We start from the raw sequence: 27935 nt of genomic DNA on the forward strand, positions 1-27935 counted from the left end.
CATATAACAAAAAATATTTTTTTGAAAAAACACTGAAATGGCTAGCCACAAATATTCATTGACAACAGATGATTGGCTTTGTATGAGTCCTTCATTTTAACAGTAAAATTCCTTCCTGCTAGTGTCTGTATTTGTCTCTCTAATAAATCTACTAACTCCTGTGTGTTTGTGTTTGTATCCAGTTAACAGACAGCGACTATGAGGACGAGCAGCCCAAGCATTCCTTTGTCAACCACTACATGAGCGACCCCACCTACTATAACTCCTGGAAGCGGCAGCCCAAAGGCCTTAAAGGGATCAGCGCTCCTTTCGCCTACGAGGAGTGCGCCACTGCAGACACGGAGCCCTACTACCAGACCGTGGTCACCCAGCACAGCACAGGCGGCGCGTACATGCCCACAGGGCAGCCTGCGCACACGCATGTCAACCCCAACACCAACCCGCCAGGGTCACGCACCCCTGTGACGGGATTCTCCTCATTCGTTTGACTCTAGAGACAAAATCTGCACAAAATGATACACACACATACACAAAATGAAGGAGGGGGACCGGTGTGTGTTTGGACTAAAGGAGAAAGAGCCGGCGGCTTCGGAGGAGAGGGGAGGACGAGGTGAGGAGACATGGGACGGACTGATGATGATACAGCCCTTCATGCCCAAAAGAACTAAACCTACACTTCTCACTCGCCTTCTCCCCTCGTTCACAAAGATCCTCACTGTGTCGACGAGTGTGTGTGTGTCGCTCTCCTACTCGTTTACGCCTCTGTGTCACTGTGCTTACACACACAGTTACTGTCCTCGTCTCCACACACAAACACACACATTAACACCGGCGTATACTACCAGATATTCATGCCTATTCCAGAGACTCTCCAACGAGAGCTAGAAGAGTAAATGTCGAGGAACTGGTGGAACCTGGAATTTCTGCACAACGCTTCTTCTCTCTTTTCTGTATTTACACACATAAGTGCACAAATACACACACATGCACTCTCTGATGGGCCATCTCTGTGTCTCCCGCTGGGAGAGAGGAACTTAAAGATTAAAGAGGAGAATTATTAAAAAACGGCATAAAAGTGAGCAGCTTTTGTTGACAGACTGGGTCATGCACACATACACGGAGCAGTCAGCTTTAAAAGACCACCACACAAGAGGAAAAGAAGAAAAAAAAAACAATCGATAATCACAGTTTTTGAACTTGAAAAAGGATGGAGAGCGTGGGCGAGGGTTCTTCAGCACTTAAGGCATTCTCAGTGAGAGTGTGGCGCGGTTTCAGAGAGTGATATGTGATGTTTGGGGTTTTGGTTGGAATATATGAAAACCATGTTTTTTACTGTCTTACTGCCTGTTGTCAGCGCTCCTATTACCGCAGCCTCCCAAGCCATAATGCTTGCACTGAGCCAAACCCCACACATTTCATCCTATTCTGTTGAAGTTTAATTTTTTACAAGTTTGAGCGTGTGTTTGAGTGTGACACGTGTGCATAGAAGCATGCGTGTATGAATGGCTCTATGCTCAGTTTAGAAGCCTGTTCATCTGTCTCTGTTGTTCACAGCTAAGCAAAGGGTGCCATTGTGTGTATGTTTGTATTTTTAAGCTGGATTTTGTACAGGGAAACCCCTTTCTACTCGTGTGCTGTTGTATGTAGCTCGGCCACCTTTGTGTAATGTTATAGTAAAACAGCACTGGAGTTCACAGCCACACCGATCGATTAGAGGGAAAATGAGCCGTCTAGATTTAACAAGAATCATAAAAAAATAAGTTGTAGTGAACGAGTGAGCACAGAACAAGAGTGTAGGATATTTTAGAGAATCACATCTTATTCAAGGTGAGTTTGACTGAAGTTTGAACTGTTTCAAGGCCCCAGGATCGGTACACTGGCCTCAACTCCAGCAGCCAGGCTGATACACACACATGTACTTTGTACTTCTCTTAAGTGCAAACAAAAATCCTCTTGTACGAGTTTTAGCTCATGTATAATTTAAAGATTCTCCTCCCACCCAGCCAGCAGCCTCCCTCACTCTTGTCATGCTTGTTTTAAGTCCCATACAGTGTGTGAATAAATGGTCATTGTTAAACTGTTTGTCTGTGTGGTCTGTTTTTGTACTGGGACAGTAAACATGTCTCTGTGCATCAACCCCTACATTACATTAGCTGAATTAATGATGTGCCTTAAAGGGGACCTGTTATGCTTTTCCTTATTTTCGGTGATATTTTTTTCAGTTAAAAAAAACTCATCTCGTGAAATTTAAGAACGAGACTTCTCCTTGAGTGAGACTTTGGTTAGACACTAACGAACAGACTGGATCAAGTGAAAGGTAAAGAAAAGTTTTATTTCTCCCTGTGGTCCTTTCCATAATGTTGTCAGACACTTATAATAACAATCTGAGCCTGTCAGTGGCAAAAACAAGAATTTTTAGTGGACATAAATTGATGGGACGCTATTACCCCAAAGGATTATATTATAGCCTATTTAGCAGCTGCCAGCTGAAGTGCTCTTGCTCAACACTGGACCAATTCCAAAAACTGTTGTCCCCATTAGTCACTTAGACACAAAAAGATGGGGAAATATGGTGCAGGTTAAAAAATACCAAAGTTTACCTTTAATATGAAGCAGTAAAACAGGAGATATTGGGTTTGCATCAGTAGTAACTTAACACGACTCTGATACGGCTGCCCCTCAGCAGGTGTTCGGAAAGCTGGCCAATCAGAACAGAGTGGGCTCATCGTGAGGGGGGCCTTGAAGAGACAGGAACTAAAACTGCCTGTTAGAGAGTGAAGCTGAACTGAGGGGCTGCATAAAGGGCCATTATAAGATGAATAAGGAGGGTTTTTTTTAACTGTGAATCATGCAAAGCTACTCTGGTGGATTCCCAGAATAAAAATACAGAGATGGAAATGAGAATAACAGGTCTCCCTTAATGGTTTGGACTGAACCCTGAACTGAATCCTCAACAGCCTGCCAGCATTTTTAGTAAGTAGGTTGTAAAAGGAGGCAAGAACCAGAGTTTTATCAGTTGTCCATCAATTATTATCAATCAGTGTTTCACTGTTTTGCTCGGTGTGTGAAGGGCCTGTGTGATACACTTCCCAGAATAAAGTAGTGCATTCGAGGTAACTGATTCCAGCAGGTACTTGAATTATGCAACAGGTGATTCAGCAGAGGCAAAGTGCATTCATTATAATGATAGCATGCATCTTGCCAACAATTGCCATGTTATCAAAAGAAAGAGTCTGTTCGCCAAAATTACACACATATACAGTACTGTGCAAAAGTTTTAGGCACTAAAAGTAAACTGAGCTTACAAAAATAATGCCTTGACACAAAGTGCAGTAAACAGAAGAAAAATATTCAGATTGACCTCACTTTGCCAGTTCTCCTCGGTACACTTGCACACAGTTTTTCAAGGTACTTGGCAGGTAGGTTGTTTTAAGCATCTTGGAGACGTTACCTCAGTTCTTATGTGGATTTAGTCGTGTTGGATGATTCTGTCTCTTCATGTAATCCCAGAATGACTCCATGATGTTGAGATCAAGGTTCCATGGGGGGTCTTACCATCTGTTGCAAGACTCTTTCTTGTAGGTGAAGATAGTTCTTTATGACTCTGTGTCATGACAGGCATTGCTGTGATCAGTTTTCAAGGGGAGTATCTGTGGTGGATAGTAGTTTTAATAAAGATGTTCAAGGTTAGCTCAATGACTTATCCTGGCACTGATTTTGGAAAGAGGATTTTTGTTAATTTTTTGATGCTGATGATTAATTCCATTAATCTCTACCGTACTGGGGCGGAGGAAAAAATCGCAGAGACAGTTACTGCAATCTAGGAAATAAGCAAATAAAATCTAAACTATCTGTATGGCCTGACATCAGTAGTGGTACTATGAGGATGCTTTTTGTAATTTGGGTGAACCAGCCCTTTAAAATATGCAGTAGATTATACAAATAATTAGTATCTGATTAAGAAAACGCTGTTGCTGACATTTGTGAATACTCAAGTGGCGTTAAAACAGCACGTCTCACTCCGAAATTCATGTAAACAGACTTCAGTCTCTGATAACTGGCACACACACAGTAATCAAATTATTTAAGCAATCATGAACAGTAATTTAATTCATCAGTGCAATTGTAATCAAATCCATTTTAATGAGATTATATATATCATATTTGATTATTTAAACCTGGTGTGATAGCAAAACACTAGACGATGAGTTTCACCCTCCTCCCTCCGTTGTGTCAAATCTTCATCTGAAAAGTAACTAAAGCTAGAGTAGAAAGTATAATATTTCCCTCTGAAATGTAGTGGAGAGGAAGTATAAAATAGCATCAAATAGAAGTACTCAAGTAAAGTATAAGTACCTTAAATGTGTACCTAAATATAGTACTTTCTGCCACTGCTCAGTCATTCCTGCAGCCTCCCTCCACAGGGGGGCGCTGTGGGCGGGGAGACACTCCCCCGGGGGAGCTGTTGTGATGTCCGGAAGAAAGGATGTCAGCATGGCGGATATGTTTTCTACTTTATGATTTGCTTTTCAGCCAAGTGTCTTTGTAAAATACCTGCAACACTATTATCCAGTCAATGAATCAGTAGCGCTGCAGCAGCTTCAGATACAAACAGCCGCTCTCACGCTGCCGCAGCTCGGATCCGAAGCGGCCGATACTCCGCTGCCTGTCTGCGTGCACACGTCGTGACTTGTGACCCAGTTTGGTTTGGTGAGTTTTTCATCTCCTCCTCCTCAATTATTGCTAATTAGTGATTTCGAGACTCCTTCTGTCTTGTGTAGGTGTGTGTCGTCTCCACACACAGCTTGTCACTATCTGTGTGACTCTGCTCGGGTCTCTTTTAAACACATTTTCAAGCTGACTGATAAAAAAAAAAAACGTTGACACATTAATCCAGACCGTGTGTGCAGTTTGTTGTCATTAATAATAATATTTCAGTTTATGGTATTTTTTTTATTTCAGGCTAGAAACAACAGCTCAGCACCCGCTGAAACATCTGTAACATCTGTTCAACCAGGGGCCCCTCTGGAGGCCCCCAGTCCCCCCCAACAGAGCCTCAGTCACTACAGTTAATCTCTTAAAACATGTCTAGTGGTATTTGTTAAGTATTTCTCCCCCAAAATCAGCAGTTTAGCTTTAAGGAAATTAGTACTGATCACCCATTCTTTAACAAATCCATCTTGTTTATTTTTCGTCCCTGCTGTCAGTGTCAGCTCACACATGGAAACAGGAAAAGACTTTTTCAAAAACAGTTGTGAAGCTGTAAAATGTACGATGCGTGCTTGAGAGAGAGGAGCTTTGTTTATTGATAATACAATCATAATGGTGTCTGTCTCATATCATGTTTTGACTGGCGCTGTACACTCATCAGCCACTTCATTAGGTACACTTGTACAATCTGATGAAATCCAATACAACAGCTCTGCCATAAATTCTACTTATACAAAGCTTATACACTTTCAGTTTTTGTTGACGTTGTCAGAAAGGTGATAATTCTACTTTATGTTTATTAATGAGGTCATAGTGGGTGGTGGTGGTGGTGTACTGGAGTGCGTTAATATTTTATCCTCCTCATTGACATACATTAGGAACACTTTTTTCAAGGATGTCACCGTCCTGACTTTAAGACATTGTGGTGGTAATTTTCTTATATCTTTATAGACCAAACAGTTAGTTGTGAGAGTAATTGGAAGATTGAATTATAATTTTAAAAAACTAAAACAAAAGGAGCGAAGTTGAATTTCATGGGAATCACATCATCAAGAACTTAACTGCATCTTTTTTCCCCCAAATGTTTCTCATTAGTCTGCAAATGCAAGTCAAACTGTTGTGAAACTAAAAGAGTTTTTTCCACTAAAAACACTTGACAATGAACTCAGGAGCAACATGTTCTTAATATTTTGGATGTGAGTGACAGGTGTGACAGATAAACGCCTCCTGTTTTTCTTTTTGTCCTTTTTTTTAAAAAAAAAAATCTGTCTATCTTGTACTTTTCTTGTTACTTTCTGAAAGCATCTTGCAAACCTGAATCTGAACAGGCTGATTAGCATCTAAGCATCAACATGTTTCTTTTTTTGTCAGATTCATGGATCTTTTGACTCATCATAGCAGGAAAAGAACAGATGAAACTGATCACATCAGTTACACCTGTGTTTCACAAGTCAACAGTTGTTTCGTATCATAACCTTATACAGTATACTTACAGTAATCCAAATGAGGAAAACCATGGAAATAACAGCTTTTCTTAAAGTGTCATTCCCACATTTTTCTCTAAACCAAATTAAATGGAGCAGTAGGCAAAGTAATAGAAACACTCCTTGATATAATGTGACATTCCTATAGAAAATACCAGTTTTCAACTCTGTGTTTTTGGGGGCTGTGATGACTTGTTAAAGGGGCAGTCTGCAATTTCATGTAGTATCATGGGGTAAATACAACAGATGTATAATGTCCTCTGTGACTCAGGATGAAATTTAATCGAGAAAATCAAGGTTTGGACTTTATTTTTTTTCTATGAAGTCTTTGTTACAGACAGGAGGGGTCTAATAAGAGGCTTTTGAGGTTTCAACGTTTTTGAAGTATCACTGATAAAAGGGATGAAAATCAGGATATCTCTGCTGTATCAGTTTGTACCGTTTTTATTTTTTCAATCTGTTACCTATAAGTCCCCCGACATTATGGAAGTGTTGAAGTAAATCATTTAAATCCTTATTTAAGCAAATATCTGGTTAAGTGTCTGTCAGCCAGTGTTCATTTGTGGTTCATTTCTGTTTCACTTTGTCAAGACAGTTTCCTCTGTGTCTGGCATGTAAATACATTTTTTAAATTTCACCTATTGCCACATCACATAATTGAGGTGCGCATAATTTCATACACTTAAACACGTCTTGTCAGAGCCTGGATCTAACTCATGTTTTTTCTCTTTTACAGTGCTCCAAGACTGACCTGAGTGGGATGAAGCATCGAGAGCCTGAACACAGACTGAAGAGGGTGATGTCTTAACTCAGCGACTCAAAGAAGGAGAAATAAAATTATCTCTCGCCTCCGGTGAAAAAAACACACACCCAGAAACCAACAATGGGTGAAGTGACTGTAGAAGTGGATGAGGAGGTGACGGAACAGGATTTGCTGCCAGAGCCTCTACTGATCATCCTGTCTCCACCCCCACCTTTCTTATCTGTCCCTGGTGAACCAGCCATATTTTGGCACAAGTGGCTCAAAGCTTTTGAACACTACGTTGAAGCTCTCGGTGAGAACGAGCTGGTCGACTCCAGTAAGTGTGTGCTCTTACAAAACTGCCTTGGCCAAGAGGGCCAGCGCATATTCACAGCACTGATCCAGGGTGAAACCACTTACGCAGCAGCAATCTCAGCGCTGACGCTGTACTTCACCTCTGATCACACCTCTCAGATGTACCGCCTTAAATTCCATCAAAGGGCTCAGATGCCCGGAGAGACTGTAGAGCAGTTTGTCTCTGCGTTAGAGGAGCTGTTGAGATCCTGCAACTACAGAGACGTACAAGACACACTTATCCTCACTCAGCTGATTGAAAAAACAAACTGCCCACAACTGAGAGAGAGGCTTTTGTTAGAGAAGGAAACTCTGACCTTGGCCACAGCGTTGATTATTGGTAAAGAGGTGGAATCTGCCTTAAATCATCCTGAATTGTTTGATATTCACGAAGTCAGTGTGGACATTGGAGACGATTTAGACCTTCCTGTTCAAAGAGTGGCAAAAAGAGGAAGGCCTCGGCGCGGGGAGAAAAGGGCGAAAACGAAACCACGTGAGACTAAAACCCCGAGAAGATCATCTAGATACAAAGATAACTACTGTTCCAGCAATGATAAGCTATATCGTAGTGATAATGAGGATTATAAGAGCGGCGATGAAGGTAATCTGCCTCGTGGTAAAGCAAGTGAGAAAGGAGACGGTGATAATGGCGCCTCATCATCGTCACATATGATGGAGGACGAAGGCTTCGACAAAGCCAGTGATGATGGCGATGATGACGAAGATGAAGACTTCTCCCTTCCTCAGACTAAACAAAAAGGTCCTTTCTGTCCCATCTGCGTGGACAAGCGCTTCAGAGACGCAAACAAGCTCGCCAGACACATGAGGACGCACACAAAGGAGAAACCGTTCAGCTGCCCAGTCTGCACCATGACTTTCAGCCAGTCCTACCACATGACCCGACACCTGAGGAACCAGCACGGCGCGGGCCAGCACGTCTGCTCAACGTGTGGGAAGAGTTTAGGAAGCTTCGCAGAGCTGCAGAGTCACAAGAAGACGCACACGTCGAAAGTTCTCTCATGTCCCGACTGTCATGAGAAATTCCTGAACAATGGTGCGTTTTTAAGTCATATCATTTCACACAGCAAAGACCAGTCCACCCAGACAGAGGGTTACCAACATTGTGATGGAGAGAAAAAACAAGAAATAATGAAGTCAGGTAACAAAGATAATCATGAGAGTGGTCATGATGATGATGATGAGGAGGAGGAGGAGGAGCAGGCTGATGCAGGCTCTGGTAATGATGACGCTCAGAATGAAGGATCTGAAGTCAAAGTTAAGTTGGAAGATAAAGACTCTGATGAAGCTAAATCTCAAGATGACGGCAGCAAGAAACAAAAAGTCGCCTCCAAGACCAAAACAAAGGGCCATTTCTGTCCCATCTGCGTGGACAGGCGCTTCAGAGGGCCAAATAAGCTCGCCAGACACATGAGGACGCACACAAAGGAGAAACCGTTCAGCTGCCCAGTCTGTACCATGACCTTCAGCCAGTCCTACCACATGACCCGACACCTGAGGAACCAGCACGGCTTGGGCCAGTATATCTGTTCTAAATGTGGGAAAAGTTTAGGTAGCTGGCCGGAGCTGAAAGCACACAAGAAGACTCACGCGGCTGAAGGCCTGTCGTGCCCCGCTTGTGATAAACAATTCAAGGAGAAGGCTGCGTTTGTGAGTCATCTCAAATCACACAAGAAGGTCCAGTCCAGCCCTCGGTGCCTCATCTGCAACGACTGCGGCAAAGTATTTGGTCGAATGTATCATTTGAAACGGCACATAGTGACCCATCGCAAAGCAACTAATGGTGAGTGTTACAATTGCCCCAAGTGTCAGAAGAGCTACGCCTTCCCAGAAGATCTTAACAAACACCTGGAGATTCATGTGAAGGAAAACAACGGGACTTGTCCGAAATGTAACCAAACCTTCAGCAGTGTAGAGGAACTGGAGACGCACATGGTGGTTCATGAGAAGTCTTACGAGTGCAGCACCTGCGGGAAGAAGTTTAAGGTGGAGTATGCACTGAAGAAGCACGAGCAAGGGCATCAAGACGAACAGTATTACTGCTCGTTGTGCCGCAAACGCTTCATCAAGCTCTCTCACTACAAGAGGCACATAATGGTCCACGACAGACGGGAATCCAGATGTCCACACTGTGACAGCGTCTTTCTACAATTAACAGCTTTGAAGTACCACCTGCGAACTCACACCGAAGAAAGGCCGTACCAGTGCTCCTGTTGTATTGAAACCTTTGAGGAGAAGGAACACCTGGAGCAACACTGCCTCAAACACAGGAAATTCAAGAAGGAGAGGCCGTACTCCTGCACTCGCTGCGATTACGCCTTCTCCACGCTTGTGGAGCTGACGGAGCACATGAGCTTACACGAGGGAGAGCAGCCAATGAGCTGCCCCATCTGCGGCAAGACTTTTCTGAACAAGAACAAGATGGAAAAGCACCTGAGCATCCACACGGGGGAGAGACCTCACCTCTGCTCTCTCTGCGGTAACGGGTTCCCCTCCGCCGCCAGCCTCAAGTTACACAGCCACATCCACACCGGAGAGAAACCCTTCAAGTGTTCGCAGTGCAGCAAGAGCTTCAGGTCGTCCAGCGGGTTGCGGCTTCACAGCAGGCAGCACATGGAGGTGCGGCCCAGCTACGAGTGTCCCGAGTGCGGCAGGACTTACGGTCGCATGACGGAGCTGAAGATGCACCAGCGTTACCACACGGGGGATAAACCGTACTCGTGCACCTGCTGCAACAAACGCTTTATTAGCAAAGATAAGCTGAACGTTCACATGAGGATACACACGGGGGAGAGGCCGTACTCTTGCCCTCACTGCGGACAGACATTTACACAGACCGGAGACAGAAACAGACACATCAATAAATACCACAGTTAGATGTTGTAGTAACAACAGTGAAGCTTTTTTTTTTGTGTTGCTTCTGGAGGATCGTATCGGTGGTTTTGCATGTTTGTCGGGTTGGGAATCATTTAGAGTTGATTCAGGTTCCAAATGAATTCTGATTCATTTTATTTGAGAAATCAAGTAATAACTTTAGGTAGATTTCAGCTGCTTTGACCATTATTTTTCATGATTTGATTTCCATTCCATTATTTAGTAAGAAAAGAAGTTAAATAAAGAATAATATAAATACTCTGTTTACTAGAAAATCAAAACATCACAACAAAGTATGGCTGTAAAAATGACCACTGGGTTCCATCAGCACCTCTCTGACACGGTCTCATAAAGCTGCTCTGTGGAGTTTTCTTTTACTGCTTCTCACCAAAAACACATTGTGTATCCTTAACAAATATGTTGAATGTGTTTCCTTACACATAAAACATTTGCAAAGCCAGTTTTTTTTTTTTCAATATCCTGTCGAATTGTTTGCATTGTTTACATTGTTTACATCCAGGTTGCCAGCCGTCCTCTTCCCTGCCTTTGTTGCCTTTGAGTCCAAAATACAAACAAAATTGTGAGCCACTCATTAAAGCTTTGCTCCGTAGTGTTACTAGTGATCAAAAACTCCACGGGGTATCTTAAGTTCCATAAAGATAGCATTTATTGCAGGGCTGTTTTTTATAGATTGTACAGGCGTTACCATTTAGCTGAGCAATTAGTGACTGAAGGTTAGAGTTACAGATGGTAAATTGCCATCCTGTGTGTCTGTAAACAAGTCATACTTTTAACTATAGGTTTGTCTTATTGCTATTTACAAACATTGCTTTAAAAAAACAACTAATTATAGCATCAGAAGAATTAGATTTAGATTTAGTTGTGTAGTGATTGCAGCCGTCAATCAATATTAATGTGATAACAGGTTCCAGCCCTGCGCTTTGATTTTTGGTATTTATATTTGGATTATGCCTTTAGACTGTACAACGACAACGATTGTGAAAGTTTATTGCGTGTCACATTGTGCAAGATGCCTGTGATTAAAATCTCGGTCACATCCTGTCAGATTTTACGACATCAATATAAGGTGTGCAGAATGCGTGGTGAAACGTAGCGCACAAACTTCTTTTTTCATTTCACCTCCAGTTGTTTTGGATTTTGTGTTCCATTAAGGAGAACAAGTGTGTTTTCCACCTAAACTTTATTTTAAAAAAAAATTGCACAAATGCCGGCCAGCGTGTTCTGTGTCATTTCATGTCATATTCTGATTGGTTGGTTTGTAGACATGAGTCGAAGCAGCAGTCGCATTGTGAAAATTTAAGCTTAAATTTCTGACTCTGACAGAATTTTGACTGAGATTGAGGATTGATGACCAAAACGTTTCACTACGTTTCTCTCACCATTCTCAACTTTTATCTCAGACAGTTTAAAATCGCACAGTGTAAAGACGTTCTCTGAATATATAACTCAGTGCTTTTTATTACTAAACTTTTACTTTGTGGTCAACGGGGGGAAAAAACATGCAAAACCACTGTACAAGAGTCAAAATTACTTTTTTGTGGGATATTAAGCGTTCACTGTTGCTGTCCAAACAGTTTGTCTCTGCTCTTGTTCTCTGCACCCCGCAAGCTTGACACCCGGACTTTTAGAAATCACTACGTCGCCCCTTAATACAAAAGCCTTGCATGAGGGTTTAGTCCTCACCCCTGTGTTTGACACATCCTTCACACACAGCACTTTTGTCATTCAAACACTTGTCTTACCAAGAAATCCTCAAACTTGTTACTGGCATGTGAATGGCTCTTTTTGACATTTGACCCTCGTAGGTGGGTCAGGGACACGCACCCCCTCAACCCCAGTCTGAAGCCAAACGTGATACAATCATGATCACTCAAATGGACGCGAATTACTTTAAAATATGTCAGAGATCATGTTTCAGTATTTTTGTTGTCCTTCCTACTATGTATGTGTTGGTATGATATTATGTTTCTTTTCACTTTTTCATAACTTTTTGTTTAGGCTTCTCTGTAACCAAGCATTTAACTGTGTTTAGAAAAGTGCCATAAAAATAAAACTATTATTCACTCTATTACTACATGTAAGGAGGTTATGAACAATGTATGACACATGCTCAATACATGAGTCCCCACTGTCTGTTCCTGTATTCCCTCAATATGAACAGACAGTTACTCAATCGGGTATACATACATCAAAATGAATGTAGGGCTGCAACTAATGATTATTTTCAATTATTATCAATTTGTCTATATAATGTCAGAAAATAAAGAATAATGCCTGTTGTAATCTCCCGAGAGTCAAAGGTGACGTCTTTAAATGTCTTATTTTGTCCGACCTACAGTCCAAAACCCCAAAATAATCATTTTACTAGAATAAATTCACAAAGAAAAGGATTAAATCATCACATTTGAGAAACTGAAATGAGCATTTTTAGTATATTTGCTTAAAAAGATGACAAATGGATATTTGATGTGTATGTATATATAGAGAGAGAGAGTAGGGTCCAGAAGTCTAAGACCAGTTTCCCACTCTGGGAAAAAGGTCTCAGACTTTTTGACCCTACTGTATATTGCAAACTCTTGGTTTTGTAATTAAGAATACGAACAGAACAAGAACAATTTAGGTCCACAGATCATTACATAATCAGTCAGTTATACAGATACACAAACAGAGAAATGCAAAGATGCAGCCTAACAAAAATAACGGTAAAACACACACACGAAGGGGAAATAAATAGAAAATACATGGCTAGCAAAATTACATGATGAAATAATACTACTAATAATAATGATAATAACAAAGTAAAAGGGGGTGAGAACTAAACTAAGCTTTATAGTGGTCCTAGATCTTAGAAAAAAGGTTAGATTTTAATATAATATGTATAGAATATAAAGGGCGATTCTGCATAATACTTACATACTTCTTCTCTACATAAGTAAAACTTTGAGTACAGGACTTTAACTTATGATGAAGTCCTTTTAAAATGTGGTGTTGCTAATTTTACATAAGAGAAAAGAAAAAAGATGTGAAAACTTACTTCACCACTGATTATAATATAACGCAGGAGTCGTGACATCCAGTCCGACAGGTGGCGGTGATGTAATTCACCTTAACAACGGCGTGTTTACAAAAGAGGAAGAAATACAGTCATAACATTAGCCTGAAGCAGCTTCACACTACTAAAGATGTTCTTCAGTCCCACATCTAGTTGATGTTTACGTCTTCGTCTGAGTAGCGTTTAAAAAAGACGTAGGTAATGACTGTAATATTACCGAGTTTAACTAACCAACACATTAGCTTGTTCAGCTTAAGGTATCTAACGGTCGTGAGTGTAGAAGCTAATGCTAACACAACCAAAGCTAATTCTGTGCTACAAATGCTGGCTTTCCGCTGCTGTGGTCTTATTCAGACAAATGAATTGACCTAATATATTTGTATTAGATTAAATTTAAGGAAATAATCGTGTTTCGAGTTAGCTTAACAAAGAATCACTCGCCTTACTCCACTTTAAAATAAGCTAACTTTAGCTACCTAAGGTAACGAGAGTTAGACGAGTATAAACGTGATATTTTGTGGCTCGTAAAATGTAACACAGCTTGTGTGTACGTCCAGATATTACTTAGTTTACTAACTTTTTAAAAAATATAGTATTAGTCACCAGTCTTATGTCGCTAAATATTTTATACCAGCCTTGACAGGAAGTAAACAGTAAGACAAAAACACCACTGACTGTCAGACTGGCAGTATGCTGCTATGGCAACATCACTATAGAGTTCCTAATTTAAAATAAGCAGGGCTGCAGCTACCGAATATTTTCATTATTGATTAGTCAGTCGATCATTTTCTCGACTAATCGACTAGTTGTTTGGTGCAGAAAATTGTGAAAAATGTCGATCATTCTTTCCCAAAGGTTAAGCTGATGTCGTCAAATGTCTTGTTTTGTCCCGACCAAAAGACATTCAGTTTACTGTCATAGAGGAGTAAAGAAACCAGGAAATATTCACATTTGAGAAGCTGGAGCCAGAGAACTTTTTTTTTCCTCATAAAAATGACTCAAAACAATTAAACCATTATCAAAATAGGTGGCGGTTAATTGAATTTAATCGTTGGCAACTAATTGACTAATTATCGTAGCTATAAAAATAAGAGTGTATTACTCAGACTGGCTTTTTTTTTCTTTTACATTACAGTGAGACTTTTAGCCTGCCATACCAGTGCAGTCACCCATCATGACTGCCTTGGGCTTTACTCCTGCCAGAGAGCAGGATATTTTCAAGATCGAAGGAGGAGAACAGTCCAGCTCTCAAACAAGCAGCATACTCAGCGGGGTGGAGGCTAGAAAGTTCTACGAAAATCTAATGAAAGATGATAAAGGACCAGATGTAGTTGGCAAGACACATAATGGGAGAGATCAGCAGATCAGACTGAGGAATAAAGAGTCTAATAGAAGAGCGAGGAGGAGAGTCAGGGCTGCAGAGATGCAGCGGGTCCAAGCCGATTCTGTGGTGGAAAGAAGAGTTAGTGGTGAAAGTTACCAAAGCGGAGAGACGACAGCAGGAGAGACAAGTAACTCAGAAAGGTGTGTGGAGCTCCGGGGACTCAGGTTGCTGCGCTGTGCCCATGAGGGGGACCTCTCTGGCCTCAGAGAGCTCCTTTCAAAGGGGGTCGACATCAACTTCCAGGTATGTTACTTTCTGTTGGGTGTAATTTCATTCAAAGTGACTTCTGGGAAATACTATTTGTATTTGCTTTATGTGCTTGTGTTTTCTCCTCTAGGATACTTTTTTCTGGACGGCTGTGATGTGTGCAAGTTGGTCAGGACAAAGAGCTGCTGTGAGGCTGCTGCTGCAACATGGAGCAGCCTGGGTGGGAGTGGTTGACACACAGGGGAGGGATGCCAAAGATCTGGCAGTGGAAGGTATAACTATATAACTCTGATTAATATTTCTGTGTTCATGTGTACAGTGAACCTAAACTAATCTACTGCTACTTTTATCTCCCCAGCGGGTCACAGTGGAGTGTTGGAAGAGTTGGAGAGCCATGGGAGAAGTCCACAGACAGAGAGACAAACTGATAGCAGGTTAGCACATTTGTACTTGTATACAGTTAAATCAATACTTGAGCCAGATATTTATTTGAACACCTTCTCACATCTAATGAATAAACTGGAAAAAAAACATTGGTGGATGCTCTGGAAATGTCATAGTTCACAAAATATTCACCAAAAATTAGTTTCTGAATTGATTTGAGGTGAGAATTAGACAACAGAGATGGACAATAAGGTTTCCATCACTTTGTTTTAATAGTTATGGGATATTTTATGGAGTTTGGTGAGATGTATGTATGTAAATATTTGTTGATTAGTTGGAGCAAATCTGACTGAGCTGTATTGGTTTCGGAAGTGGTTGTGTCTATACTGAAGTTGTGTAGCAAATACTGAGTTTGCATGATTAAATCTACCAGCTACAGTTTCTGGTATTTACTCTTGCAAATGCCACAGCCTCATTTCTGACTGACAACCACCAGAACAGGATGGAACCACTTTCTTTTTACTTATCAGTCGACATACATTCATCAGCCGCTTTATTAGGAACACCTGTGTTACTAATGCAATTCAATACAACAGCTCTGCCATAAATTCTACTTTTATGAAACTTTCAGTTTTTGTTGAAATTATCAGAAAGGTGATAATTCTACTTTATGTTGTATTATTGAGGTCGTAGTAGGTGGTGATGATGTACTAGAGTGCATTATACTGAAAAGTCTTCCCCCTCATATATGTTAATGTAGTGGACAAAATATTAGGAACACTTTCTCCTAGTGTACGTATAGGATGGGTTAAATGCAGAGGATCAGTTTCCCCAAGGGGATCTATAAATTTCTTCTTCTTCTTCGTCGTCGTCTTCGTTTACTTCTACTATCTCTACTTCATGTTGCAGGACTTCTTGTTCTTTTTGTAGCTGAAGATAGTTCTTTATGACTCTGGCTGTATGTTTGGGGTCATTGTCAATTTGCAGAATAAATTTGGGACCGATCACACACCTCCATGATGGTATTACATGATAAGAATCTAAACATCTCAAGGGCTTAAAACTTTTGCGCAGTACTGTATGTCAAATGAAGATTCTAAATGTAAACGAAACACATTTTTGTGTTAAATAAAACAAGTGTGAAGCAAAATGCAGTGTTGAGGTGCCATCTGATGTTTGAATTATCAACATTTACCAATGTCTGACAGGTAATACTCCAATTACAAGTGCATTATTTCCCAAATAACAATGTGTTCCTTTATTATTTGTCCTCTCACTAACGTCTCTTTTTATTTTGTCCACAGTACCCTCCAGAATCAGTGGTGTGATGTGTGTTGTAGCGAGTACAGCGGCAGCCTGTCATCACATCTTTCCTCAACTCTGCATCAGTTCAGTCTGCGGCGTCCGCCACCGACCCCCTACTACTGTCTCCCCGCCTCCTCCAACAGCTACAAGATGATGGTTCGTTGTGGTTGGAGACCAGGGACAGGGCTGGGTCCAGAGGGAGAGGGGCCTCAACAACCAGTGGCAACTGTGCTGAAGAGAGACCAGAAAGGCCTCGGGTATGGACAGCTGAAAAGAGCCAAAGTTACTCACTTCCAAGCTAGGGATCGGGACGCAGTGAAACCACCATCCAAGGAGAAAGAAGAGACGAGAGGAAAAGGGAAGAGGAAGGAAGGAATTAGGAGAAAAGAGCAAAAGGATAAGAACTGGGAAAGAGATTTCCGTGCCTCTTTTTATCTTTGACACCTGCTCACAGTGATTTTAGAGAAGAATCTCTAAAACATTAGAGAACTCTGCTATTAAGACAAGTTGCTCCTGTTTTGTATTTAAAGCAGCGAAAGTGTTTGTGAAGCTACAGTGAAGCGTTTTCTCATGGAGCATAATGACAATAATACCATGACTCTACCTCAAAGCTGATACTTTGTCCATTTATGGAATCAGCTGTGTCTCTGCCAACAGGTTATGCAATGGACAAATGTGGCAATGATTCGTTTCATCTTTTATTGATCCTAATTGTGTTTACTCTATGTGAGCAAACACACAGTGTGTTTACTGTTGACCCACTTAAACTGTTTCAAAGGGTTATATGAATGGATTTTATTTGCATTTATTAAAGAATACATCACCCTTAAACAGTCAAACAAACATTGTTCATGATCAAGCATGTTTTTTATGTCAAAAAGCTACACTGATACCATTTATATTGTAATAAAATATAAAAGATTATTGAGACATTTATTTGTGAGTCTTAAAGGAGTAAAAACAGTTGGATATTTTAAATTGTGTCTAGTAATTCTCCTTAACAACTGCAGTAATGGTGTTAAAGGTTGTTTTTTTTAAATTATTTTTATTAGAGATCATGATAGCAATGGACAAATACAGTTACAGATGAGGTTTCCCACCTATAACCCAAGCTGCATGAATGAAGATTGAATCAAGTTAAAGTAGCCATGTGCATCACAATATGGTAACATATACAATGAGTTTCAATTAAACTATTAAAATGATAAAAATAAAAACATTCAATCACACAAAATTGAGTGGAGTTGGGTATATAGGAGGAAAGAAACCAAAATAACAAAGAAATAGAAATAAAACAACAGCAACTAAAATTACAATAACAAGACAGAGTGGTGTTAAAGTTTGTCCTTCACATGGCCTGGTTTTCAGATGTACAATCATGTTATGCAACTTTACAAACCAACAGTGAACTCTCCCTTTGTAGCAGCTCCTGGTAGCTTCTCAACTAGTTTAACACACCTACACACATGTGACTGGTGAGTCATATGTTTCAGCATATCAGCATGTCACTCATGCATTTATTTCCTTTAACCCACTAAAACTCTTCATTCTGGCGTCAGTCTGGAAGTGTTTATATTTCAGATACTGGCCTCTTTTCACTAGTTACCTGTTTGAGTTTTATTTCAAGATGTTATATAAGTTAACATAATTAATAAGAAACCTTTAACCCCGTGTGACATACAGTTGGTCTCAGGTCCTCAAACAGGCCCCTGTTTCTATTTCAAAGGCTGAAGATGAAAAGTGACACGACTGGTCATCAGAGCTTCAAGACTACTGAATAGATCGTCTTTACTTAATGGACAAGTCTGTCTTTATACAATATTCACAGATCCATGCGTTCACTGAAATAGCTAGTTGTAATCATTCCAAGAACATTTTTTGATTTACGAATAGGTTCACAGTTATTCAAGTCTGTCATGAACAGTCAACAACAGTCAGGAGCCCAAATGAACAACGACGTGTTTTTCTTGCTGTAATCATTAAGAGATCCCTTCATAATGCACTTTCAATGTAAGTGATGGGGAATGAAATCCACAGCCCTCCTGTGCAAAAAAGTATTTAAAAGTCAATTTGAAACTAATGTGAAGCTTCAGCCGTCCAAAGACTTTTTAATACTAAATTCCGTCTTTTTGTTGTGATCCTTCCGTCACAGCTGAACAGGGAAACACTGTTGAGACAGTTTTTTAATAAAAAGACTGACTGCGAAAGATGTCCACTTTATTTGATTAACTCAGATGACTGAAGCCTCATATTATCTTCAGATAAACTTTTAAATACTTTTTTGCTCAAAATGAGGACTGTCCCACTTACATTGTAAGTGCATTATGAATATATGAAAGGATCTTCTAACAGTCAGTATGAGAAGGAGGAATGATTACAGCAAGAAAAACCTGTTTCATTTCATTCATTGGGCACCTGACTATTGTTTTAAGACAGACTTGAAAAAGCAAGAAAACACTCTTCATGGAAGCACAAAGAGGAAATTTCATACTAAAAAAAACTTCAACTTTGGAAGATGCCCACTTGATTTGTCTTCAAACTGAAACCTCATTAACTTCAGCTGAACTTAACAAGTAATTTTTACAAAAAATTTCCACTGACTGTGGATTTTGTTCCTCATCACTTAAATTGAAATTGCTTTATTTGGGTTTTTTATGGCCAGCACAGACAATATGAACAATTAAAGCAATTTGATTGATTTATTTGCTTCTCCATTAATGAAATGAAATTAAAAAACCCTTTAAAGGTAATGCAATGCCACAGAAGTACAGCCTCAGAACATACTTTACACTTTAGTCTTCTAAGGGTTAGTTATGTTAGTATTTATAGCAGAAGTATTGCACTGCATTTCATCATACTGCTGTGTTAGTGTTTTTCTGGTCATTAAGCATGAGGGCGTGGTTTGATAAGGTATCCGTTGCCTTTTTATTTTTTCTTACTAGTGTACAGCTTTTACCATCTTTCTTATTCCTCATTTCAAAAGATTGGAGTGTGGTGTCTCAGTAATCAGCACTGTCACTTCACAGCTAAAACAATCCTGGGGATTATTACTGATATTTATGTGTGTAATGTTGCTTCCTGTCTATGTGCTTGTGGGGGTCCTACAAGCTCTCCAGTTTCCTCCCAAAATTTCACAGACATGAATGTGGATTATGTATGAATCTGATGGTTGTTTTAGACTTACGATGGACTCTTTAGAGATTTGGTTATTAACATGTGAGTCGCAAAATGTATCATACTGTATGCTTTGTTTATTAGCCTCATGCATTGGAACGTGTCACCACCTTTAGTTTGATTGGTTGTAGGGGTCCTACGAGGCCTGCAGGGTCCATCTTTAAAGGAATCTGAGAAGTGGACAAATTCAATATATCAGAACCATCTTGCTCCTTCTTAATGCTCTTAAAATTACTCTTCAAGTGTAATTTTATGTAGAAGTAATCATGTAAACCACATGAATTTAAATATATAATTACTGCATATCACCTCTGTCTCCTCACAGACCGCAAAGCTGTAGTGCTGCAAAACTTCCACCAAGGCCAGTTTAACCAACACCAGAGCAAACCGCATCCCCAAACAGTTCCTTGGCCCGACCCCGAATGGCAGGTAAGTGTATGGGTTGATGCTCTGCTTGTTCTCTTTACTAAATCTAGAAAAACAAGCATATAGCAACAAAAATGAATAGAAGTTCAACATTTTTGTGCATACATGACAAAAACATTAATAAAGAATCCTCAAAGGGTTTATGATACGCAGGACTGTATCCTTCTTCACCCTTAACTTGATTATATCCGGCTTTGTTTTATTGTGCCTGCCACACACAGTCATACACTTTTAAAATTTATCCCAGTGAATTTCATTTTAAAATTCTAAATTTACATGCTGTCATGATTACTAATATAATAAACAATAAACAATATAGATAAGCCAGTTGTGAGAACTGGAGTGCTGTGATTTCATCTGAATTATTTTGAATACCACAAGTTGTATTTATACTAGAAATAGAAACATTTTCATTTTAGGAATGCATGCACAACTCTCCACACCCATTCACCAGCTTCCTCAGAAAATAAAAAAACAAATAAAACAACCAATCTCCCTTAAAATCCCAGTTACACACCTCTAGCTTTATAATTGCCCAACAGCAACACTTATGGAAATAGGTGCTCTGTCTTTATCTGCCATAGTCATCATTACCATTGCCAAGTTCAAATTGAACTGTTCAAAAAGCACTTTGAACTTAGCTGACAGCGTAGGAGTAGTTTACTGTGATTGTTTTTTCTCCTGTGACTAACACAGTGTATGGCCTCTCATATTTTAGAAAATAAAATAAAATTCATCGGCTGATCTCAAAGTTATGCATCAAAGTAACGAGTAACTGGAACCTTCATAGAAATGTAGTGGGGTCAAAAGTTCAATATTTGTCTTTCAAATGTAGTGGAGTAAAAGTCATAAGTTTCCAGAAAAAATAATACTCAAGTAAAGTACAGATACTCAAAAAATGTACTTAAGTACAGTACTCAAGTAAATGTACTTGGATACTGTCCAACCCTGCTGGCAAGAGTTATAAAGTCATTACGAAACAATTCAAATCCGTTCTAGTAACCTTGACATATAAGTTGTGCTTGGAAATACTTATTCTGGCAGCTACCTCTCAGGTTTGAACTCTTCTGGCTCCGTCCACAGCTCGGGGTCACGGTGCAGAGCGAAGACTGGAATCATAACAGTTATGTCCTTTGGGATTGTGATTCCATTGATCTTCACAGTTTCTTTGGCGTTTCGCTCCAGACGTGCTGCTGGAGGGTAAAGCCTGATGACAAAACAAGAATGACTAAACATTCAATGCCATGTTCACCAAACTTAAAAATGTTTATTGGTGTATTATTACTGTCTTGAAACACAGTGTTTTGGAGCCCTGGAATGAATATTTGTTATGATTTTTTTGATGGCTGGGTAGGATTACATTTTTCTTTTTCCACTTTAAAAAAAGGATAGTAATGCCGGTCAGTGGGTCCAGACAGGAATGCCCTGACAAATGCTTGATGATTTGCTTTTACATGTTGTACACATATGCATAGTCCCCAGAAGATGAAGCCTGCTGATGTTGATGATCCCCTCACTTTTCCTCTAGCACCACCACAAGTTTGACACTTGTAGTTTTGTATGAAATAACTTTGAAAATTCCTGAAAATCCAGTGACATTCACATCAGCTGATATTAACATGCCAACATGCTAAACTAATATGGCAACATAGTAAATTACCTGCTGAAACTCAGCATGTTAACATTTTCTTTGTTAGCATTAGCATTTTGCCTCAGTACAGCCTCACACAGCCACTTGTGTGGCTATAGATACTTAGTCTTTGTACATCTTGAATTATGTTTGGGTCATGCCATAATGGCCAATGGAAAATGTAGATCCTGAGGCTCAACAGTAAAACAGAATTGTTTCCCACACTTTTTTGTATTTCCATGAAATCTTGACATCTTGACCTGACATCACATCATCAATCTGCACAGAAATTAAAACACTCACACACAAAAAAAAACATTACCTGAGACACTCATTGATGACACTGTCTAGGTACTCCATCTGCATCAGAGCTTCATATTGGACTGGACCCTTTAAAGATGTTACAAAGTGAAGTTTGGTTAAAAACAGTTTTTAAAAAAACTGTAGTTTCATCCATAGACTGTAAAAAATATGGACATCGTCATCGTGACATCACCTATCGGTTTGTGAACTGTGAACTGCCGTTTTGAAGCTTCGAATTTAGTGTTTTGATCATCGCCATCTTGGATATGCCAGAAGTGACCATATTTGGACGAGAGGGTTGAGTTGACCATAGCGCTAGCTGCTAGCTTGGTTAGCATTGTACATTTACAATCTATGGTTAACATTGATAATGCTAATGCTAATTTCCACTGCGAAAAACAGGCATAAAACCATTAAAACAAAATGTACTCAACGGAAAAACTGAACATCCGACTCCTTAGAGGGTCTTTTATCACAACCAAACACTGAAAAAGACTTTTTTAAGTGACAAAAACATTACAATTAACTTTCATGAACTGAAAATGAACTATACTCTGGGGTTATACTGTGGTTATTTTACGTAATCAATGTTGTCGCCGTGGTAGCGATTTCTCAATAGCAACGTAGCCACACCATCTATTTTACTCTAAATGGGACCATAATTTATTAAATGAACATCATTCTGCATTGAAGAAGACTTGAAACTAGCGATTAAGACCATAAACTCATTGGGTAAGTGTTTAATGAGGTAATAAATGAGGTGAGAAGTAGTGTCATTTTCTTATAGACTTCTATACATAAGGCACCTCCGCATGGGCTTCACTTTTCAGCTACCCGCTTGGTTTCATCCCTAAATGAAATGGAGGTAAATGTCTTCATTACCAGAAAAACCTGGCATACCTTATCAGGGAAAGTAGAGTCTATCTCCTCCTGCAGGCATCTCATGACATCCGGTTTTCTTGCCAAATTGTAGGCCAAGAAAACGAGAGTAGTGGCACTCGTCTCATAACCAGCAAACACAAGCATTGTCGCTTGGGAAAGGATCTCATGATCAGTAAGACCTGTCAATACATGCGGGGAGATGAAAAGATGTGTCAAACCTTTGGTGTGCATACATCTGAGTGTAGATTTGTGTTTCTGTATCTGTATGTGTGTTTTATCACAGTGTAATTACCCTTATTCTGCTTTTCTTTCTTGGATTCATTGGCTGTCTGAGAGTTGATCATATGTTGTAGCATATCTCCTGAAACCTGATAAGGTCAAATGGTTGGCATGCATGTTTTCATGTTATATGTACATGTGGGATTTTTTGAAAGGTTGTGTAGTATGACAATGTATACCATGAAATTAGATTTTGGTAATGTAGGCCTATATCGTATAGGCTGTAAGATCTCTGCTTTTATTAGGCCAAGGCAACAATGGACAATGGTGCAAATTATTGAGCTTTTGATTTTTTGAATATTTAGAATTATTCACATACTGTAATTGTGATGAAGTAACTTAATTTGCCAGATCTTTAATTCACTGTATTAACCAACAAGAGTTAATCCCATTTTTATCTGTAAATGTTAGGTTTCACTTTTTGTTATAAGCTATAGCTTTTGACCATGTCACAAGATCTTCATCAGCAGATGGAGTTTGCCGAGTTGTCTTGGTAATATAGATGTTCAATTTTTTTTTTCAGAATACTTTAAGGATTTATCTTCCATAGGCATAAAAGAAGAGTTTCAAAGTCCCTCCTTGACTGTAGAAGCAGCATCTCATTCATCATCAAACGTATAATGTGACATGATTGAAATGAATGAATTTAAAAACTCACCTTTTAAGCCAGCATGGATGAGAAGTCCTTAAAGTGTTCAGAAAAATTGGAAATTTAAACAATTAACTGAGCTTACTTTGTCTGCTAATGAAGATCATTTGGTATGATTGAAAGCTCCAAATCCGCTACTATATGGCCCATGAGGTGAGGCAGTTTTATCAATTATCTATAAATGTTTTCTCATTTAAAATTTTAGAAAATTCTGCTACATCGTAATATACAGTGTGTCACTAACATGATATAAGGTTAGATGTACTGAGTTGGAAGATTTTTTGCATATTGTTCACTAATTGTGTGTTTTGTCCAAACCTGATGTGAGCTCCTGTTGCGTTCTGCTCTGACCTTTTCCACAAATGTTTGAAAGAAAGTAATTGAAGACTTAGGGAACAAGGAGAAACCCAATAGGTCCAAGAGAGGGATAAAGAATGGAAAAAACCCTGAAAAAGAAAAAGGGGGTTAACAGTAATAAACAATAGTTGTTTATATTAATATAAAGAAAGAGAGGTGGCATGGAAATGTAGTGTTGTACCTTGAAAAAGGAAAAGTGGAATGGAGATTCTGAAGAGCTTGCTGCCGTGGGTGATGAGTGGACTTGAAGGGTTGCTGATTGAGTCCACATCCACACTGAATGCACAGCTAGCCATCACATCCATACTGTATGCTCCGAAGAAGCTGTGATACAAACATGATACTAATCACTGATTATTAATTAGTGGTTGAAATTAGTGCCACATACAATAGATTTCATCATATTGGCTCCACAGTCCTTACTTAGTGACATGGCAAAGTAGTTGAGTTTAAAAACAATATAATAATAATAATAATAATATGGTAAAATTATTGAGCGCCAACATTAATTTTTACAGCCAGACTTTCTTAATCAAAGGAGAGGAAATGGTGATATTGAACTCACTGAAGAACCTCACAAGTAGTATCACAAATGCATGTATTGCAATATGTAATTTGAAATTTTAAAAAAAATGCCTTTGAGTGCATTGTTCTTTTAATTTTGTCACAGAGTCTTTATGCACTGTAATTAATTATGTGTTTTGTTTTTAAAAATATTATATCTAGATGGACTTACGGAGTATATTTGGCACTATAGTGCCAACCAGATGACCAGCTAACCTACAAGCACATGTTTTTTTGAAACAATATTGTCAGATCCAATCTCTACATCCATTCACAGATCCTAACACTATTAGTGTGATAAAGTCTGCCACTAATAAAAACCTGAAATCAGGGTGGCAAAAAGCATATCCAAGAATATATCAAGAAATGCACAGGTAGGTAGGTAACTTTGTTGGTAGGTAATTATGGTTGACTTCTTGGTTTCATTTCTGTGAACTGAAATTTTAACACAATTTAGGGAAAGGGAGTTTTGGTTGGTGTGAATGACAGACTTTTAGTCAAATACTTCAAATAAGTCAAAGGAAAAATACTTATTTGTGTTCAATTTGCTGACTGCGATGAAGTATATTTGTAAAATCTCAGGTGGTGATCTGTTATTAAGCACATTTCCTGGATGAGGATGCAAAAAGGGAATACTTGGTATGATTCTTGTAACATTTAGTAATCATTTATCACATGGTACTGCTCACTTTTTCATGGTAATAACTTCATCATTCTGCGCCTTGGACCTCAGGCTGTCTGTCAGTTTGCGGGAGTGGTGTTTCATGATGCGAAACATCTTAGAAAGAGGAAGAGAGTGAAAGACAAATTGAGCACAAGAAGAGTGAAGAATAATATGATGTAAAGAATGTAGGAATGTTTTTGACAACTTTTACCTCTTTTATGCGGCCAGAGGTGAAGGAGGGAGAGAGGACGTTACGAATCCGTCTCCAATCATCATCCTCAACAATAGACACAGCATCATAAAGGTCCCCGTTCAGACGAAAGTTCTAAAGAAGCACAATTAAAGAAGCTTGTTCTTTAATTGTGTTAACTAATCTTTGATTCCTAAAAAGAGGAAGAGACAGACTTGCCTGGATTCAAGAGTTGGTAAGAGAAAACCCTCGGCCCGCAGAACTGACCTTTGTAACCCTCTAAATGGGAGTCGATCAGTGATGCTCAACAGACCCAGAAAGAGCCCTTAAGAGACCATTTCTGACCAAACATCCAAAAATTATGGCCTGAACTAAAAGCATAAATTGACCCTAAGGCCACTTGGACCAGAGAACACAGACTTTCTTATCTCACCGAAGCCATAAAATAACCCACATTCGTGAGGACTTTGTCAAGCCTCCCTGCAAATCTGAGCCAAACCTGAATTTCATGTAAATTAAATGTCAATCATTATGCAAGTTATGTAATGTTAATTTGTCATTAAGAATGGTATAACTTTCATAGTTGTGTGACTATCTACAAAGGAAATATTAAACTTAATTACTAAAATATGATTGTCTATGAGGCTAATAGATCAAAAGTTACTCACTTAGGTGATTTTAAAATACAAATACATAGTTAGCAGAGTTTCAGGTTGAAGTTTTCTTGTATTATTAAACAATAGTCATATTAAATGCTTTACTTTATGAAGTAAGAGTTGTGTTGAATTTATATTTGAATATTTTTCTGAAGGGTTAACCTAATCACATAAGTGTTCACTTTAATCATATATGGATAAGCACATTAGATAGGAAAGCACCTTGAATGCTTGCAGTTACAGATGTAATGAAATAACTATGTTGAATGTATATTTGTTTCTGACAAGACACAGAATTGCTGCTTTAACCCTGTTATTCATTCTATTATCCGTTATTAATCAGAAAATGTCATGAAATGCCTGAACATTATGAAAAGAATGTGTTTACAACTTTAATGTGAAACACTAGGCCACAGTGACTTGAATTGTGTGCCCAACATGACATTAAAACGAAGAAATCTCAAAATCCTTCTTTTTTTTTGACATGCTAAAAAGATGACTAGTTTTCTTACAACTTAAACCAGTTGCCTGCTGTTGGTATACGCAACTTCACAAGTTCCAAAAGTTAAATTACGTCTGCTTACGGTAAATCAATGGATAACTAATCCTGTATCACTTTACAGTGTCTTTTGTACCACACTCTTCTGTCTAAGTTCCTTTTGTTCCACTCAGTGTTGTGTGTTCTTACCCGCCGGTTGGTAAAGTAGGTGAAACACTCCTTCACAAGGATGATTTTCAGCATGTCAGGATCCATCACAGCCAGCATGGGTTTCCTGAGCTCATACATGCTAGACATTTACACATACAAACATTTACATCTTGGGCATGTAGTTTGAAACTCTTGTCAGTGATTTCAAAGAAGTGCAGTAAGAGAATATACTGTACAGTATGCTGCCATTTATACACTGCTGGCACAAGCAACCAGCAGTGAGAAGTTCAAGGGTCAATACCTGCTAAATGCACAATAATAATGCAATATAATAGAAAGCTGGGTGCTAGGCCACTTTACACTTTAAAGGCTTTATAGACTCACCCCCATACTCTTCCATACTTTTTAGCGCATGCGTCGTCATCTAAGTAGTAGACCTGGGAACACAGAGGATACATTTTTATTACTTACTGTAAATTACATCATTGTCAGTATCTGAAAATCAGCCATTTAAATTTAGAAATAGGATTAATAAGGATTTAGATACAGGATTGAGCCTTCCAACTGTGCCAAAGTACATCAACGGCTTGGGACCAGGGATCCCCAACTTCTCAAATATTCCATGAGTCCTGCGGCCATATCTGTACAGGAAGGAAAGAGTTATCATGTCAAACAGATCATCTGTTACGAATCCAGCTTTTATGTAGTTAACTCTGGTGTTTTGAGGCAAGTCTGAACTTTCACCCGGAGTACAAATCATCTACTTTGACTAGAATCAATCCCTGATCCTTACATGACAAACATGCAGATAAATGTGATCAGTAGAATCCATGTTTCTAAAGAAAAGAAAGGAAGAAAGCCCATGGTTCCTCTTTTGCTTGACCAAGTTGTTGTGATCTCAGTTTGACAGTCAACTCTCACTGCATGCACAAGAGGCGGGGCTTCTTTGAACTGTGTTACATAAGGACACCCTTTCC

General features: G+C 39.2%; 5 protein-coding genes and 1 long non-coding RNA gene across 10 annotated transcripts in view; 3 read left to right on the plus strand and 3 right to left on the minus strand.

Moving 5' to 3' along the window:
• The window catches only part of LOC137180002 (protein sidekick-1-like), a 248867-nt gene extending 246790 nt beyond the window's left edge, over nt 1-2077 (plus strand). For all 3 annotated transcript variants that reach the window (XM_067585149.1, XM_067585150.1, XM_067585151.1), the window contains one exon: nt 183-2077. In XM_067585149.1, the coding sequence (XP_067441250.1) occupies nt 183-488 (306 nt within the window). In that variant the 3' untranslated portion in view covers nt 489-2077. The remainder of the gene's footprint in view (nt 1-182) is intronic.
• The window catches only part of LOC137180013 (monocyte to macrophage differentiation factor 2-like), a 359049-nt gene that overhangs the window by 262564 nt on the left and 68550 nt on the right, over nt 1-27935 (minus strand). The gene's annotated exons all lie outside the window — the stretch shown is intronic.
• LOC137180008 (uncharacterized) lies at nt 2307-4447 on the minus strand. Its single transcript, XR_010927902.1, has 2 exons — nt 4357-4447; nt 2307-3650 (listed from the first exon to the last, which is right to left on the minus strand). It is a non-coding gene; the product is annotated as an uncharacterized lncRNA (long non-coding RNA).
• On the plus strand, nt 4468-12488 carry LOC137180003 (zinc finger protein 420-like). Its single transcript, XM_067585152.1, has 2 exons — nt 4468-4710; nt 6931-12488. Exon 2 carries the CDS (start codon nt 7078-7080, stop codon nt 10183-10185), a length of 3108 nt encoding a protein of 1035 aa, XP_067441253.1. The 5' UTR covers nt 4468-4710; nt 6931-7077; the 3' UTR covers nt 10186-12488.
• On the plus strand, nt 13291-17459 carry gpank1 (G patch domain and ankyrin repeats 1). 2 transcript variants are annotated; one of them, XM_067585155.1, is made up of 5 exons: nt 13291-13453; nt 14391-14882; nt 14977-15118; nt 15205-15280; nt 16535-17459. In XM_067585155.1, exons 2-5 carry the CDS (start codon nt 14430-14432, stop codon nt 16974-16976), a joined length of 1113 nt encoding a protein of 370 aa, XP_067441256.1. In that variant the 5' UTR covers nt 13291-13453; nt 14391-14429; the 3' UTR covers nt 16977-17459. The 2 variants fall into 2 exon arrangements, with proteins under 2 accessions (XP_067441256.1, XP_067441257.1); XM_067585156.1 differs by having other exon boundaries at nt 13291-13449.
• Nucleotides 19394-27891, minus strand: LOC137180004 (cytochrome P450 3A30-like). The gene is made up of 14 exons (XM_067585153.1): nt 27752-27891; nt 27506-27599; nt 27343-27395; nt 26998-27097; nt 25675-25788; nt 25489-25577; nt 24417-24559; nt 24197-24324; nt 23243-23318; nt 22969-23129; nt 22088-22155; nt 21184-21342; nt 20019-20181; nt 19394-19879 (listed from the first exon to the last, which is right to left on the minus strand). Exons 1-14 carry the CDS (start codon nt 27820-27822, stop codon nt 19796-19798), a joined length of 1503 nt encoding a protein of 500 aa, XP_067441254.1. The 5' UTR covers nt 27823-27891; the 3' UTR covers nt 19394-19795.

Source organism: Thunnus thynnus, chromosome 3, assembly GCF_963924715.1.
Source record: "Thunnus thynnus chromosome 3, fThuThy2.1, whole genome shotgun sequence".
Lineage (NCBI taxonomy): Eukaryota > Metazoa > Chordata > Actinopteri > Scombriformes > Scombridae > Thunnus > Thunnus thynnus.

Coding starts and splice junctions, on each gene's coding strand:
- LOC137180003 (XM_067585152.1), top strand. CDS start 7,078: ATGGGTGAAGTGACTGTAGAAGTGGATGAGGAGGTGACGGAACAGGAT.
- gpank1 (XM_067585155.1), top strand. CDS start 14,430: ATGACTGCCTTGGGCTTTACTCCTGCCAGAGAGCAGGATATTTTCAAG. Junction 14,883..14,976: donor GGGTCGACATCAACTTCCAG/GTATGTTACTTT, acceptor TTTCTCCTCTAG/GATACTTTTTTCTGGACGGC. Junction 15,119..15,204: donor CAAAGATCTGGCAGTGGAAG/GTATAACTATAT, acceptor TTATCTCCCCAG/CGGGTCACAGTGGAGTGTTG.
- LOC137180004 (XM_067585153.1), bottom strand. CDS start 27,822: ATGGGCTTTCTTCCTTTCTTTTCTTTAGAAACATGGATTCTACTGATC. Junction 27,600..27,751: donor TTTATCTGCATGTTTGTCAT/GTAAGGATCAGG, acceptor CTTCCTGTACAG/ATATGGCCGCAGGACTCATG. Junction 23,319..24,196: donor GCAACAGGAGCTCACATCAG/GTTTGGACAAAA, acceptor TGACCTTATCAG/GTTTCAGGAGATATGCTACA.